Below are 15770 nucleotides of genomic sequence, written 5' to 3'. Positions count from 1 at the left end.
TATCCCCCATCATCATGATCTCATCTCCTCAGGCTGGCCCCATCACCATCTTATCCCCCTCCCCCCTATCATCTCACCCTGACCCCCATCATCTTCTCACACTGCCCCCCATCCTCTCACCCTGGCCCCCCCATCCTCACCCTGGCCCCCCATCCTCTCACCCTGGCCCCCCATCCTCTCACCCTGGCCCCCCATCCTCTCATCCTGGCCCCCCATCCTTTCACCATCTCACCCTAGCCCCCCCATCCTGTCACCATCTCACCCTGCCCCCATCCTGTCACCATCTCACCCTGCCCCCCATCCTGTCACCATCTCACCCTGCCCCCCCATCCTCTCACCATCTCACCCTGCCCCCCATCCTGTCACCATCTCACCCTGCCCCCCATCCTGTCACCATCTCACCCTGCCCCCCATCCTGTCACCATCTCACCCTGCCCCCCCATCCTCTCACCATCTCACCCTGCCCCCCCATCCTCTCACCATCTCACCCTGCCCCCCCATCCTCTCACCCTGCCCCCCCATCCTCTCACCCTGCCCCCCCATCCTCTCACCCTGCCCCCCCCATCTGTATCCTTACCTTATTCCAGGAAGGACAGTCACACAGACGTCTCTGGGCCGCCGGGGTGTGGGCTCCGCCCCAGCTGTCCTCTGATTGGCTCTCCGCTCTTCCAATCAGGGACAGGCTGCACACAGAGACACACACGCGTGCTCCTGCCCGTTCACCGTCTCAGTAGTACTCTCTGCACTGCCTGACCTCGCGCTTGCGCCGCCCTTGCGCCACCACAAAAATGTATGACCTCCGATTGAAAAAAACGGACACCTGGCAACCCTACGCATGGGTTGGGCGCGTGGGGCCCCCCTATGCTGTGGGGCCCCCGGGCAACTGCCCAGCGTGCCCATATGTTAAGACGGCCCTGCTGGGCAGGCACCTTCATCCGGCAGTGGATTGACAAGGGCTGAAGATGACGACGATGGTAAATATCCACGCACATATTCACACGTAAGGCAATAAACCCGTATTCATGTGACCAGAAAGGCCTGGGCTCTATGGACACCCCTAGTGAGGAGCTGTGGCCGTGTCCTATATAGAGGGCTACTTCCTATCCATCATTTGTACTTACCTATCTCATTCTGCAGAGAGCCATTGCGAGACATGTTCCTGAGAAGGGAGACAGCCGTCTTTTTCACACCGGGATCCTTTGAAAGCAACATGTTTCGGATGTGCGGAAGGCCGTTCTCCTTCTGCACGACCATCTGAGCCAGCGCGAATGGCATCTATGGAGAAGGGTGCGCAGAATGGCTATTACCAAAGGACTTGTTCCCTAGAAGTAACTTGAACTATTAAACACATATCCGTATTAGAAGCAAGCTATGGAAACTTAGCATAATCACACTGATGCACAGGTGCAAATAACAGTTTGTACATCAGTGTTTGGGTGCAAAGCTGCATGTACTAGTGTGTTTAAGCTGTAAGTATCATTGTATTTAAGTGTACATCCATGTGCTAATCTGCATGTGCTGGCTGGATTCGTTATAAAGGATATACCAGTGGTTTCCAACCTTTCTTTGGTTAAGGAACCCTAAGTGAAATACTGAGGAACCTCCAACCACCTCGAATAGCAACTTTGTGATCAAATACATTGTAAATTCTTCTATATGTGATACCATTTTCAGTGACCATAAAATTACAGGGAACCCTCTAGGGATGCCCGGGGAACCCAAAGGGTCCTAGGAACCCTGGTTGAAAAACACTGGGATATACAATATCATGTGTTTGTACTGTCACACATTACCTCCAGAAAAATAGAGGAAATACAGATACCTAGAGAGGGTAAAAGCACAGTCCCCCCTCCCCCCGCGGGGGACAAGGGGTTAATTCTTGCATTCTGCACAGCACTTTCTCAAGGAGAAAACAGAAAATGGCTTATTTTCCCCACAGAAGAATCTCAATTTCTTAACGCATTAAGATAAGTAGTAAAACTGTGAGTGCAGGTTAGTTATATATTATTATATTAAACAGAGGCAACACTGTTTGATTGAATTGTTACAAAAGGTCATTGTGGTAACAACAGAACGTATCCACTTTAATTATTTTACTTTTTTCTGTCTAAAATATACATAAAACAACATTATAATAAGTAAAGGAATAGTGGGGTCCTGTAATACCCCGTTCCATCACACTTCAGCTCTAGTATGAACAAAGGCCAGGGATAATGTCAAGAGGTCCGTCACACAGGGCAAGTGTTTGCTTGAGGGTGACAGGCACTAAAATAAGTGCTAAAATATTAGCCTAAGTGCAAGAGGTGGGGGGCGGGTTATTAATCCAAGTCTCCGGGCTGCAGAACTGAAGGGAAAAGCACAACAGATTTATCAAAGAAAATACACCACACAAAGCCGTGAGAGAGTTTGGGGATGTTTTTACTAGTTTTGTACCTGGAAGATTTTGGTAGATATGCCTAACTCTACATGTAAAGCCCCCCTAAACCAGTGGTTTCCAACCTTTCACCCTAAGTGAAATTCTGAGGAACCCCCAACCCTCTCTAATAGCGCGTCTGAGATCAGATGGATTGTAATGAACCCCAACCCTCTCTAATAGCGCGTCTGATACATTGTAAGGAACCTCAACACTCTCTAACAGCAACTCTGAGATCAGATGCATTGTAAATTCTTCTGTATTTGATACAATTTTAAAAGGACCAGAAAATTGCAGGGAACCCATTAGGGAAGCCCGAGGAACCCAAGGGTTCATAGGAATCCTGTTGAAAAAAACTGCTCAAACCCAGCGGTGCGCAAACTTCTTGAGCTGCGGCACCTTCCCGGGACCCTCAGCGTTCGCGCCCCCCCAATGGCTCGGCGTCAAATGACGTTGCGGGTCAAGTGCTGTCACGTTACCCCATCGCGTCATTTGACGTGTGTTGCCATAGCGACGCTTGATGTCACATGACCCCGCGTGGTCATTTGATGCCGCGTCGCCGAACACCCAACTGGCAGCAGGTAAGTGAATTACAGAGGCCTCATGCCTCCCCGGCATTTAATTGAAATGCTGTGGGGAAGAGCGCGGGGTCTCTGTAACCGCCGCGCCCACCCTAGAAATTCTCCCACCCCCCAGTTTGCGCACCGCTGCCCTAAACCATCAGTATGGTAACCAATAAGATAACCTCTGAATAAAGAACCTCAAAGCTATTGTTAAAATGCCCATTATTGTATAAGTGTCAAACATATGAAGGCAGCTACAATACAAACCCAGAAATTAACAACCGAAAATGGTGGTAATAAATGGTGTTTCCTAAAATGTATTTTTTTTTTGGTAATTGTGCATTGGTAGAATCCAAGCCCACGTTGGAGCAAAGATGGTGAAGTTGGCATGGTGGACAGATACCGTGATTCAGTGCGGTGTATGGGGTGGTGCACCTTTTCACTAGTGCAAACATGATTCTAAATCCGACCTAAGCCTTCATTTCTCCGTTTCTCTGTTCTAAACAAAAACCCGAATACCTATACAATCCTCTTAGTCACCTGAACGGTGTGAACACATTATTACCTGTCCATGCTAAAGATCTATATCAGACCCCAGGGCATCATTACTTTGAGTGATACCATGGTATGAATATAGGCAGCCAACTGCTGTGTAGGCCAGAACGTTTGTCTTTGCACTTTTGAACTGTGTTTATTATCAGTGGGGGGAGGAAACTTCTCACATTCTCACTGAGCTGCAGAGAGGTATAAAACGCTGATTTACACTCGGCTCCGGAGCTGCGCCAAATCTTTTTGTCTGCTAAATAATGAAACGACCCTCCTTATTTCTCTGGGTCACAAAGAGAATATTTATATCGGCCTCGTTAGATCCTACTTTCAGGGCCGCAGAAAGATTTTCCCAGGGCCCAGGACTACATTTATGACTGCCCCCCCTCTTTGTCGGCAGTCTTGCGAGCCCCCTCAATTCCCCCTCACCATGTATTTCTCACCCCTCCGACTCACTCCCTCTTCTTCACTCACCCCCTCTCACTCTCCCCGCCTCGCATGTATTTCTCTCCCGGCCTCACCCCCTCTCTTACAGCCCCTCTCTCCTCTCCCTCCTCCATCAATTACCCCACTCTCGCTCAATCCCCCCATCCTCACATTCATTCCCTACCTCCCTCCCCTACACACACAATCCCCCCCACAAAATACATACCAAAAACCCCACCCCCCCAAATACAAAAAAACCTTCCCACCCCCAAATACATACAAAAAAATACTCTCCCCCAAATACATACAAAAAACCATACCCCCCCAAATACACACAACCCCCCACACCCCAAATACATACAAGAAAAAAAAATCTTCCCCCAATACATTTTTCAAAAAAACCACACCCCAAATACATACAAAAAAACAACCCCCCAAATACATACAAACCCCACACCCGAAATACATACAAACTCCCACACCCCCAAATTCATATAAAAAAACACCCCCAAATACATATAACCCCCCTCCCAAATACATATAAAAAAAACACCCCCCAAATACATATAAAACCCCCAAACCCAAATACATATTAAAAAAAAACACACCCCAAATACATACCCCCCCACCCCCTAAATATATAAAAAAAAACACCCCCAAACACATATAAAATACAGACTTACCTTGGGGATCGTTTCAGGCCTCTGGCCGGTCCCGGTGGCTGCAGGCGGCCCGGATGCCGGTCCTCTTGTTTCCGCCGGGTCCAGCTCTCCCCCCGCTGCAGGCCTCCCCCACTGACTGTCCCACGCCGGGCCTCTGACACCGGCGTGCGCCGGGCCTCTCTTTCATGCCAGTGCACGCCAGAAGCTGAGCCCAGCTTGCTTCCGGTCCGCGCCAGTGTCAGAAGCTCGGCGTGGGGCAGTCAGTGAGGGAGGCCCGCAGCTGTAGGAGAGCAGGTTCTGGTGGCAACAAGAGGACCGGGCAGACGGGTTGGGCCAGAGGTCAGGCCCAAATTCTTTGTCTGGCCACCGGGCCACCCGCACCCACCTGACCCGGGAGACTTGTCCCGGCTCTCCCCCCCTGTTGGCGGCCCTGCTTCCTTTATATGCTCCATTTCAACTTTATTTATACTGTGTTTGCAAGACATTATTGTTCAGTGTAATAGTAATAGGTGTCACATAAGCCTCCCCGTTTCTCATGTAACACAGCCCTTATTTCACGCTTTATTATGTCCCCATTGCTATTATGCATATATCTTATTATCATATCACTTGGGAGCAGCAAATAAGTCAAGCACTTAATAAAAGCCCCAGCAGTTTTTATTTTTTATTGTCTGTTACATTTCTATTTGAGGGCAGAGCCTGATTGAATGATAATATAGAAGAGAACCAAAGAATATCGAACCTCCTAGGAGAAGTGGAAACCTCACTGGCTGCACACTATATCAGCGCCTGTCACAGGCTGAGACGCCCACTAACCCCCACATCTAGGTGGCTTCTCCAAAAAAAAAGACACACACACCTCTCTCCGCTCCATGCTGTTTCCTCCTCTCCTAGGCCCCACCACCAGGCTCCTGACATCTTCCGATTGGCTGCTTTACTCAGCAGCCAGTCAGGATGGAGGAAGCTTCTCAGCCCCTTAGCAACAGCCCCGCTCAGGGAAATCCCACCCACCCCCCCCCCCCAAAGTCAGGCCACTATGTCAAGAGAGGTGATACCGGTCACATACATGTCCCAATACAGGGCAGTCCAGTTCAATACGGGACACCTGGCAACCCTACCCACATCCCCGTGTGTAACTGTTACCCATGTTTTGTGTACTGTAAATATTATACCCAACCCCGTGTTACTCATGCTTTGCCAATACTGAATTGTCTTTCTGTCATGCCAATAAAGCTTATATGGCTTGATTGTAACCCTTATACTCATAATAAGCAAATCAAATGCACATCCTCCTAGGTATAACAATAATAATCCTGTCTCTCCACTGCTGTACTCCTTATCAAATAACCAAGTTGAAGCCAAGTGATCAGGATGTGTGGGAGATAAGGCAAAGCCAAGAGCAATAATATCTACCACATACGTCAACTGATGTTTACAAACGCTGCCATTAAACCGCTCACTACTTCCTGCCCCGGCCGCCCCTACTTCCTGCCCCGGCCGCCCCTACTTCCTGCCCCGGCCGCTCTGAACTTTATCATCTAAAACAGGGGTCTCCAAACTCAGTCCACAAGGGCCACCAACAGGCCAGGTTTTATGGATATCCCTGCTTTAGCATAAGTGGCACAATCAGTGGCTCAGTCTTCGATTGAGCCACCTGTGCTGAAGCAGGGATATCCTGAAAACCTGACCTGTTGGTGGCCCTTGAGGACTGGAGTTGGCCGCCCCTGAGTTAGATGGTGAGCTTTTCAAGACAGGGACTATGGTTCCCGATGTTTGCTTTTATGTATCATACACGTATTTGTTTCATTCTTCTCTATACTATGCCTTGTTAGATGTCTCTGTAAGGCACTGGCTGGTGGTATATACATTAAAAATATATTACAATACAAAAACAAATAACTTCAAATATGTATGTTTGCCTGGCCTTGTTTGGGTTACTGGAAAATTAGTTTAACCTATTACGCTTATCACTGCCATCTCCCTATGTAGGACTACACCTTTGTAGGATGAAACAATGGCTCCTGACCACACAAGGACGCTTCCGGAGCAGAGGTTTCCTATCCACCTGCTGCATATAAAGCAGAGCGATACTTACAGGTCCGTTGCCAGCAGTGAGGTTCTGGAGTGCACCCAGCGATGCTTCCTGCGTGTAATTCCGGGTGCTCTTTGCAATCAGTGACAGGTACATCCGGATTACAATGGAGTGCCACAGCCACTCCACTCCTCTCGGGCTGTTTTTCTCTTCTATCAGGGGGGCGTCTCTCCATTGCTGCGCGGAACATACAACAATCATTTCCCAACCACGGAAAGTTAGACTATTTTAAATACGATTGAAGTTCTCGTGTTTTGTTAAAGATTTCAATCCACTTCTCTTTTCTTTCCAATACGTTTGATTCCTAAAGAGGGTTAAAAGCTATAATTTTCCCTTTATATGTGCTCTGGGACTATAAAAAAACAAAACACCATATACAGGCATACCCCGGTTTAAGGACACTCACTTTAAGTACACTCGCTAGTAAGGACATATCGCCCAATAGGCAAACGGCAGCTCACGCATGCGCCTATCAGCACGTCCTAAAGAGCAATACCGGCTCCCTACCTGCACCGAAGCTGTGCGCAAGCGGGGAGACTATAGAGCCTGTTACACATGCGTTATGTACATCAGTTATGCACGTATATGACGATTGCAGTACAGTACATGCATCGATAAGTGGGAAAAAGGTAGTGCTTCACTTTAAGTACATTTTCGCTTTACATACATGCTCTGGACCCATTGCGTACGTTAATGCGGGGTATGCCTATATATATATATATATGGAACCTACCTCTTTGATTTTACTGCTGCGTGTGCCAAAGCATCCCACATTTCTATTGTTCTGTGGGACGTCCCTGCTTTGTGTGTAGATGTTCTGGGTGTAACTGCTGGGGAGCTCGGCCTCCAGTTGGTAAGAAAGGTTGTGGAGGATGCACACGCAGTTCTCTGTGGACTGAAAGAGAACATTTACAGTCACTTGGGACAGACACGGAAATGGTTCAAGTGCAAAATCATTCATGAGACCCTGAGGGCCCTATCAGAAGGCGACAGATATTCGATGTAACAAGGCCTGAGAGGAACAACATGGATTCCATTCATGTGATGCCTGGCAGACAATCCAAACTGAAAAGGGGAAAATGGCAGTGATACTCACTTGACAACTTTAGGTTGATTAGTAAAGTTGCAAATGGACCATGGTAACCCCATAACCTTGGGGTTCTCAGCTCCAGTCCCCAGGCCCCCACCCAACAGGTCAGCTTTTCAGGATATCCCAGCTTCAGCACAGCGGGCTCCATCAGCGGCTCAGTCGAAGCATAGTCCCCTCACCATGTGACCATGGACCAAGTCTCTTTAAGGTCATTATAATTGTATTTATTTATTTATTACATGTTTTACCAGGAAGTTATATTCTACTTTATAGAAACGTCTGCACTTAAATTTGTATTTCTTTCCCCTTATGCTCCCCCTGGATGTTTGAGAAAAATACTTGAATCTTTGGAACCCGCGAAACAGGTCCCACCAGTGAGGTTTGAGCTGGGTGGTTGGACTTTAATCATCATATATCACATTTCATAGATTTATTCACAATTGTTATCATTTATAGTTGTTTGCGCCTTTTATCACTTAATTCACAATACAAAATTACCAGGAAGTTAAGTCACGCTAAAAAGGAGGGAATCAGGACCAACGCCACTTGGGATGCCCCGATGAAGGCGCTTGCACCGAAACGTTGGATCTTTATGACTGTGTTCCCGTCATTAAATGACTTTTTTGCATTAATTTGTTTGCATAGTTTTTTGGCGTGCACGGCCCCCTCCTTGTTTACCAGGAAGTAATACAGTGAGAGTTATCTCTCGTTTTCAAGTATGTCCTGGGCAGAGAGATATGATGACAGATAAATGGTTACAGATACCTAGTTACATTAGGTGAGCAGGGTATACATATACAAGATATACCATGCTCAGTCATAATAGCAATCATCGTACCTGTAAAACCCTATGTCTAGTGTACGCAGTAAGCACTATATAACTAGACGTGTATGTGTGTGTATGTGCTATGATATTATCGGGACCATCTTTACGTTTTGTGTTATTGTTGCTGGTGTTACCTTGTCGTCGGGTTTATAGTCTGCGACGCTTCCGCGGACGTAATGCACCAGGGAATCGATCAGCCCGTCACACTCACGCATTTCTTTCCTTCCCTCCGGGCCGGCGGAGCTCATATTTCTGCCAGATAAGACATATGATTAGTGACATCCCTCAGGAATACATTCTTTACACTGGCAATATTCCTGTCCTTCAAGTACTCGCGTCAGCCGGAATGTAAAGCAGCAAATCCCCCCACTTTTTTACAGGATGGGAACTGGGGAGTCGCCGGAGTTGAGCCCCAATATTTTCAGTTCCCTGACTTCTGAGATAATTAATGGTAAAGGAACCGGAGTTTTGGGTTCTGCGCTGGGTTTGAAATGTCTGTCCAATAGGAAGCTAGATGGATGATGTTGCAGCTTCCATTTGGAACGCGGGACCCGCGAGATTAAAAACGCCATTTACCCTGGAGGGGACTGAAAAAGTCGCGTCTTCAACAGCAATTAACGAAGCATCAGATTTATAAATAAATAAATGCTGCATTAAGTCTCACTTAGGCCCCCTTTCAATAAGCTCTCTTCTCCTTGCTCTGGAAGATTTCTGCCCTATTCAAATGCATGAGAAAGAAGGCTTCATATTACATTTGTTACTAGATTTAGTTATATGAAGGCAGTACCACTCATTTATATCATTAGTTATATTATGTATCTATTAAATAGTAAATGTGTGTATTGTATGTCTTTATTTATATAGCGCCATTAGTGTACATAGCGCTTCACATTAGTAATACATGTGGTAATCATATAAATAACAATAATACAAATAACAGGTCATGGGAATAAGCGCTTCAGACATAAAAGTAAAATTTCGGAGAAGGAGTCCCTACTCCTAAGAGCTCACAATCTAATTGGTAAGTAGGAAGAACGTACAGAGACAGTAGGAGGGCGTTCTGGTAAGTGCGTCTGAAGGGGGCCAATATTTATGTATCGTGTATAGTATTAGCCACGGTGCTACTCATATGCTTCTTTAAGCAAGTGTGTCAAGGTGGATAGAGAGGGTGCTAGTCGGGTACTGAGGGGAAGGGCATTCCAGAGGTGTGGGGCAGTCAGTGAGAAAGGTTTAAGGTGAGAGAGGGCTTTAGATACAAAGGGGGTAGAGAGAAGACATCCTTGAGCAGAAGGCAAGAATCGGGTTGGTGCATAGCGAGAAATTAGGGCTGAGATGTAAGGCTGCGGTCCCAGTAACTGCCTGTGCGCACGGCGCGGCGTGCGCTGTGCGTGTAAGCACCGCCCCTCAATGGGGCTGGGCCCAGTATGCACCGTCACGCAGAAGGTGCAGCCGCGCCGTGCGGAAGGGTTTTTTACAACTCAATCAAATTGAGTTCAAACCTTGCAACGGAGGCGTGGCCACACCCCCACCGGCGGTTCACCCAATGAGGGCGAACCAGCCGCGTGACGTAATGGCCACGCCCCCGCAAATCCCCGACCACGCTCCCTCTCGTCGCAAGCTTCCCTCTCTCCTGGAGACCGCAGATCGCGGTTAGCGCTGTGCACGTGCCGCCCCCCCGCCGCCGGGCACGCGTGTAACAGAACGCACTGGGGACTCAGCCTCAGGCGGGGCAGAAGAGTGTAAAGTAAATACCCATTTGTCTCTGCTGCTAAACATTCTGGTAACGCAATATAGGGCAATAGTGGTGCTTCCGTCACCAAAGCGGTAATCTCTCTCTCTCTCTCTCTCTCTCTCTCTCTCTCTCTCTCTCTCTCTCTCTCTCTCTCTCCCTCTCCTCTCTCTCTCCTCTCTCTCTCCTCTCTCTCTCCTCTCTCTCTCTCTCTCCTCTCTCTCATATAGAATGTGTAAAATGTACTCCCAACTGTGGATTTAGTGTATAGTATGTATGTATGTATTTATACAGTATAGCGCCATTCATGTACATAGCGCTTCACAGCAGTAATACACGTGACAATCATATAAATAACAAATAATACAAATAACACGTAATTGGAAGAAGCGCTTCAGACATAAAAGTAACATTTAGGAAAAGGAGTCCCTGCCCCGAAAAGCTTACAATCTAATTGTGAGGGAGATATTTACGGGTTGTTATCAAAATCATTGACGGCCGTTATCTTCCCTGAGGTTATTACCATTATCCACCAAGCTAATTATATGCAAAGGCCATTGTATATCTAATTAGCACAGGTTTAGTTTAGTTAGCACTGCCTTCTATTAAAGCAGCCATACTACGTTCCCCCCCCCCTTTTTTTCTTATTTGTATATGTAAAGCGTGTGACAATTTATAAACAAAACAAAGAAAATAACCCCTCCAAAAAGCGCTAACCTACACTAAAAATATTAATAAGTGCTAACAATAATGTGCTAAACAATATGTGTCATTATATACATCAATGTGAGAACAAAATCTATAGCGAAAGCAGCTTGGTGACAATAATAACAGGCTATTCCAAACCTGGTAACAAAAGTGCACAAACAAATATAAAGTCCCCAGCGCTATAAGTCCAAGATACCGTGACCTTAAAGGAAGTCTCTGATCTTTCAAGATGGTAGTTGGGCTTGATAAAGATGTTTCAGATGGGACGGTGTCTTTGATGTAGATGATTATACCTTCTGAAATATAGATGACAGACACACCTGATTGCGCAGCGTATTTCTACAATCAGATCCCTATCTAGGATAATACAGAATCTTACTCACATAAGTTACATCTGTATGTTCATTGGAGAGAATCTGTGGTGGCTCCCCTTCTCCTCTGTTCCTCTCACGAACCCCCGTGTGGAGACAGCTTACTGGGATCAATCACAGTCCTCGATGACGTCAGGGATAGATCCGTTGCGACACCCCCACCGACGTGAGATAAGATGGGCACAATATGGTGTAGTATGCAATTACTTTATTGAGCTAAAACACTTAAACAATGCTTTAAAATACACTCACATGGTGCAATGTGGATGATACTCCGCGCTAATGCCGTCCGCAGCTTGCAAATCCTTCCAGCACAACGGGGAGGTACACTGCTCACAGACACGCTGTCGACTCGGCGTGTGACGTCAGTGATGCAGGAAACCCTGCTCGTGTCAGGACTACAGATGCTGCGATGGCTCAAATCACTAGGCTCCTCCTCCCTACGCGTTTCGTGACACGTGGTCACTTCGTCAGGGGATGGTGGAGCCTAGTCGCTGCTAACTTATATGCAAACCCAAATGGAGAGAGACTCCTACTGGGGGTGGAGTTAAGCTTAACAATTTACCATGGAATGTCTGCTTGGTAGTGACCGCGCGACTGGGGTTTGTGTCCATGGCAACTCCAAACACAAAATCCCTCCTGCATAGATAGTTGAATTGATATACGAGTATCACAAATATTAGGAATAAAAGAAATAAAAATACAAATTACTTATCATTGGTCTTATATTGACACAATTCAAATAATGATAAATTGTAATAATAAGACATCCACTAGAATTAATAAAATAATTAAAACACTGAAATTGATGTGGTTCATTTGACATACAAAAATTCCCACTAAAATTGAATAAAATGATTTAAGAATCCTTCAGAAAGGCTGCAAGATCGAACTCAATGTTAAGTCCTAGGGGGGACAGGGTTTTGAGTGTGTAAATCCAATAACTCTCTCTTTTAGAAACTGTATTGAGCCTGTCCCCCCCACGCCAGTTACTTTTTGGATTGTCGATCCCTACACATACTAGACCTTCTGGATTCTGATTATGGTGTTGCCTGAAATGATTAGAGACACTGTGTGTCTCGAGGCCCCTCCTGATGTTATAAACGTGTTCCGTGAACCTCCGTTTGAGGGGTCTCCCCGTGCGGCCCACAGTTTAATTAAATTATTTTATTAATTCTAGTGGATGTCTTATTATTACAATTTATCATTATTTGAATTGTGTCAATATAAGACCAATGATAAGTAATTTGTATTTTTATTTCTTTTATTCCTAATATTTGTGATACTCGTATATCAATTCAACTATCTATGCAGGAGGGATTTTGTGTTTGGAGTTGCCATGGACACAAACCCCAGTCGCGCGGTCACTACCAAGCAGACATTCCATGGTAAATTGTTAAGCTTAACTCCACCCCCAGTAGGAGTCTCTCTCCATTTGGGTTTGCATATAAGTTAGCAGCGACTAGGCTCCACCATCCCCTGACGAAGTGACCACGTGTCACGAAACGCGTAGGGAGGAGGAGCCTAGTGATTTGAGCCATCGCAGCATCTGTAGTCCTGACACGAGGAGGGTTTCCTGCATCACTGACGTCACACGCCGAGTCGACAGCGTGTCTGTGAGCAGTGTACCTCCCCATTGTGCTGGAAGGATTTGCAAGCTGCGGACGGCATTAGCACGGAGTATCATCCACATTGCACCATGTGAGTGTATTTTAAAGCATTGTTTAAGTGTTTTAGCTCAATAAAGTAATTGCATACTACACCATATTGTGCCCATCTTATCTCACGTCGGTGGGGGTGTCGCAACGGATCTATCCCTGACGTCATCGAGGACTGTGATTGATCCCAGTAAGCTGTCTCCACACGGGGGTTCGTGAGAGGAACAGAGGAGAAGGGGAGCCACCACAGATTCTCTCCAATGAACATACAGATGTAACTTATGTGAGTAAGATTCTGTATTATCCTAGATAGGGATCTGATTGTAGAAATACGCTGCGCAATCAGGTGTGTCTGTCATCTATATTTCAGAAGGTGTAATCATCTACATCAAAGACACCGTCCCATCTGAAACATCTTTATCAAGCCCAACTACCATCTTGAAAGATCAGAGACTTCCTTTAAGGTCACGGTATCTTGGACTTATAGCGCTGGGGACTTTATATTTGTTTGTGCACTTGTGTGACAATTTATAGTTCTACATCCTTACCGAAGCTGGCAATCGTTTGCTGCTCCTGTCTGCAAATATCCTGATTGTGTGCGTAACAAAATGGCCGCCTTCTAACTTTGTGCGGCAGTGTGTGAAATGCTGCAGCTAATATGAAACATTATATTACAAAGTGCAACACATTATTGTTACAGCTTTCAGAGCTGCTGTTTGGAACACCGCAACAGATCTGTTTGTGATACTTTGTTGCCAAAGGGCAGAGCTCAAAAAGGTGTGTGAGAGCCTGCTACAAAAGAGGAAGACGATACGACTTTCTAAATGGTTGCTGTAGCAACCAAAGGATGATCAGTATATTAACAAAATCATAAATAATTGCATTATGAATTAAACAGAAATGCAGACAGTTTTATCTAATACTACAGAACAAATATTAAAAAAAAACATATAGGATTTTTCCTAAATAACGGTGGCGGCGTTAGGCATGTCTGTCTCTCTCTGTCTCTCTCTGTCTCTCTCTGTCTCTCTCTGTCTCTCTCTGTCTCTCTCTGTCTCTCTCTGTCTCTTTCTCTCCTATTAAACCTACATTTCAAGGTCTGGATGTGAGTAGCGCCGCCTTTGGCTATGACCTAACTCAGGTCAGGTTAAGTCACTGCGTTAACGGAACTTTATGGATTTGCGTTGTTAGGGGGGACGCCTCTTTTGCAGAATCCTTAGCACTGACGCCCTTTATACTAAACGCAACACCCTTTCCGAACCAAAACATGACGGAACCTGACGCTGGTGAGCTTTGACCATACACGTTGTCGCTTATCGAGGTTACCGCCTCGTCAAGTCAGCAACGGACCTCTGGGTCTGGGTATAAGAATTCAAGCAGCAAGTTCATCACTGCAGGGGTGGGAAACTCCAGTCCTCATGGGTCACCAACAGGTCGGGTTTTCAGGATATCCCTGCTTCAGCACAGGTGGCTCAATCTGTGGGTCAGTCAAAGCCACCTGTGCTGAAGCAGGGATATACGTAAACCCTGATCTGTTGGTGGCCCATAAGGACTGGAGTTGGCCAGTCAACGACTAACCTACTGATTGAGCCACCTATGCTTGTTGCGATGTAAAACTACGTTGAACAGCTAAATACCCTACACCTGAATGAATTCATACGTGGTTCTGAAAGAAAGAGGACACATTTGTATCCGGTAATATAAAACATGTCAAGCGCAACTGAAAAAAAAGAAATGGCCTTTGTTGTTTGCCTGTAACTTACGTATTTCTTGCTTCTAATGACACATTATACAGTTGTTCCCATCAGCAATTAGTGTTACTGGCTGCAGCGCTGCTAGGACTGTATTAGCTGGCGAATAAATGGATGCAGCCTAATCTTTAGGTTTCCCTAAAAAAAGCACTGACTTCTAGGAACCTGACAGTTACGGAAAGGATTGACTCATAGTTTAAATGACATTAAATGTGGTTAGTCCACAGGCAAGGCCTCCGGGATCCGACCTGTCAGCCGCCTGTAATTCTCCAGTGATCAGCAGTTTGCAGACTTGTTCCTACCTATTACCTACTGCAACTGTAAGTGCGGACTCGTCAATCATCGACCCCCCGGGGGAATACCTGCTTCGATGAGCGGAGATTTCAGGCGCAAATTTCATAGAAATGCTGGGAATTGTCACGAGTAAGATTCCACAAAATGGATTCGAATCAAAAGGTGACACTGTGTGCTCGTTTGCATGTCATTTCCCAGAATCCCTTGCTGCAGTGCAAGCATTGTATGCCAAGAGATAATGGGGAGGGGCAGAGTTGCAGGCGTATCTGAGACGTGAATGTGCTCACAGGTGGCATTTTTATTTGCTGTACGTTGGAGGACTTCTGCCACTTTTTTTTACTCGCTGTAACTTACGTTTTACGCAAATTGTCCGCCAGAGAAGTTTACGCCACCTCAGACTTGGCAGATTTATTGATACGGAGACGCAGAGTTTGATACATCTCATTATAATCTGTGCATTATGAAACTCCTCCCTATCTCTTCCTATTGTCACGCCCCATATCTCCAGCTGGCACACCCGGTGTAAAACTTGGAGCAAAGACCTTCATACATTTACGCGAAGAGATGTAAGATGAAGATGACGCAATTTGCGTCAATTTTGCATTAATACATCACTCCGTCTGGCTCTACAGGTGCACAAT

The 15770-nt window shown here is 46.1% G+C and overlaps 1 protein-coding gene across 1 annotated transcript in view; it reads right to left on the bottom strand.

Moving 5' to 3' along the window:
• PKP2 (plakophilin 2) overlaps positions 1–15770 on the bottom strand; it is a 91266-nt gene that overhangs the window by 12994 nt on the left and 62502 nt on the right. Inside the window, exons 7-10 of the mRNA XM_075602827.1 lie at positions 8753–8870; positions 7436–7597; positions 6706–6879; positions 1122–1275 (exon numbers count right to left, since the gene is read on the bottom strand). Coding sequence (XP_075458942.1) covers positions 1122–1275; positions 6706–6879; positions 7436–7597; positions 8753–8870 — 608 coding nt within the window. The remainder of the gene's footprint in view (positions 1–1121; positions 1276–6705; positions 6880–7435; positions 7598–8752; positions 8871–15770) is intronic.

This window comes from Ascaphus truei, chromosome 5 (genome assembly GCF_040206685.1).
Source record: "Ascaphus truei isolate aAscTru1 chromosome 5, aAscTru1.hap1, whole genome shotgun sequence".
Classification (NCBI taxonomy): domain Eukaryota; kingdom Metazoa; phylum Chordata; class Amphibia; order Anura; family Ascaphidae; genus Ascaphus; species Ascaphus truei.
The sequence above is the reverse complement of the archived record's forward strand: the minus strand, read 5'-3'. Positions and strand labels throughout refer to the sequence as shown.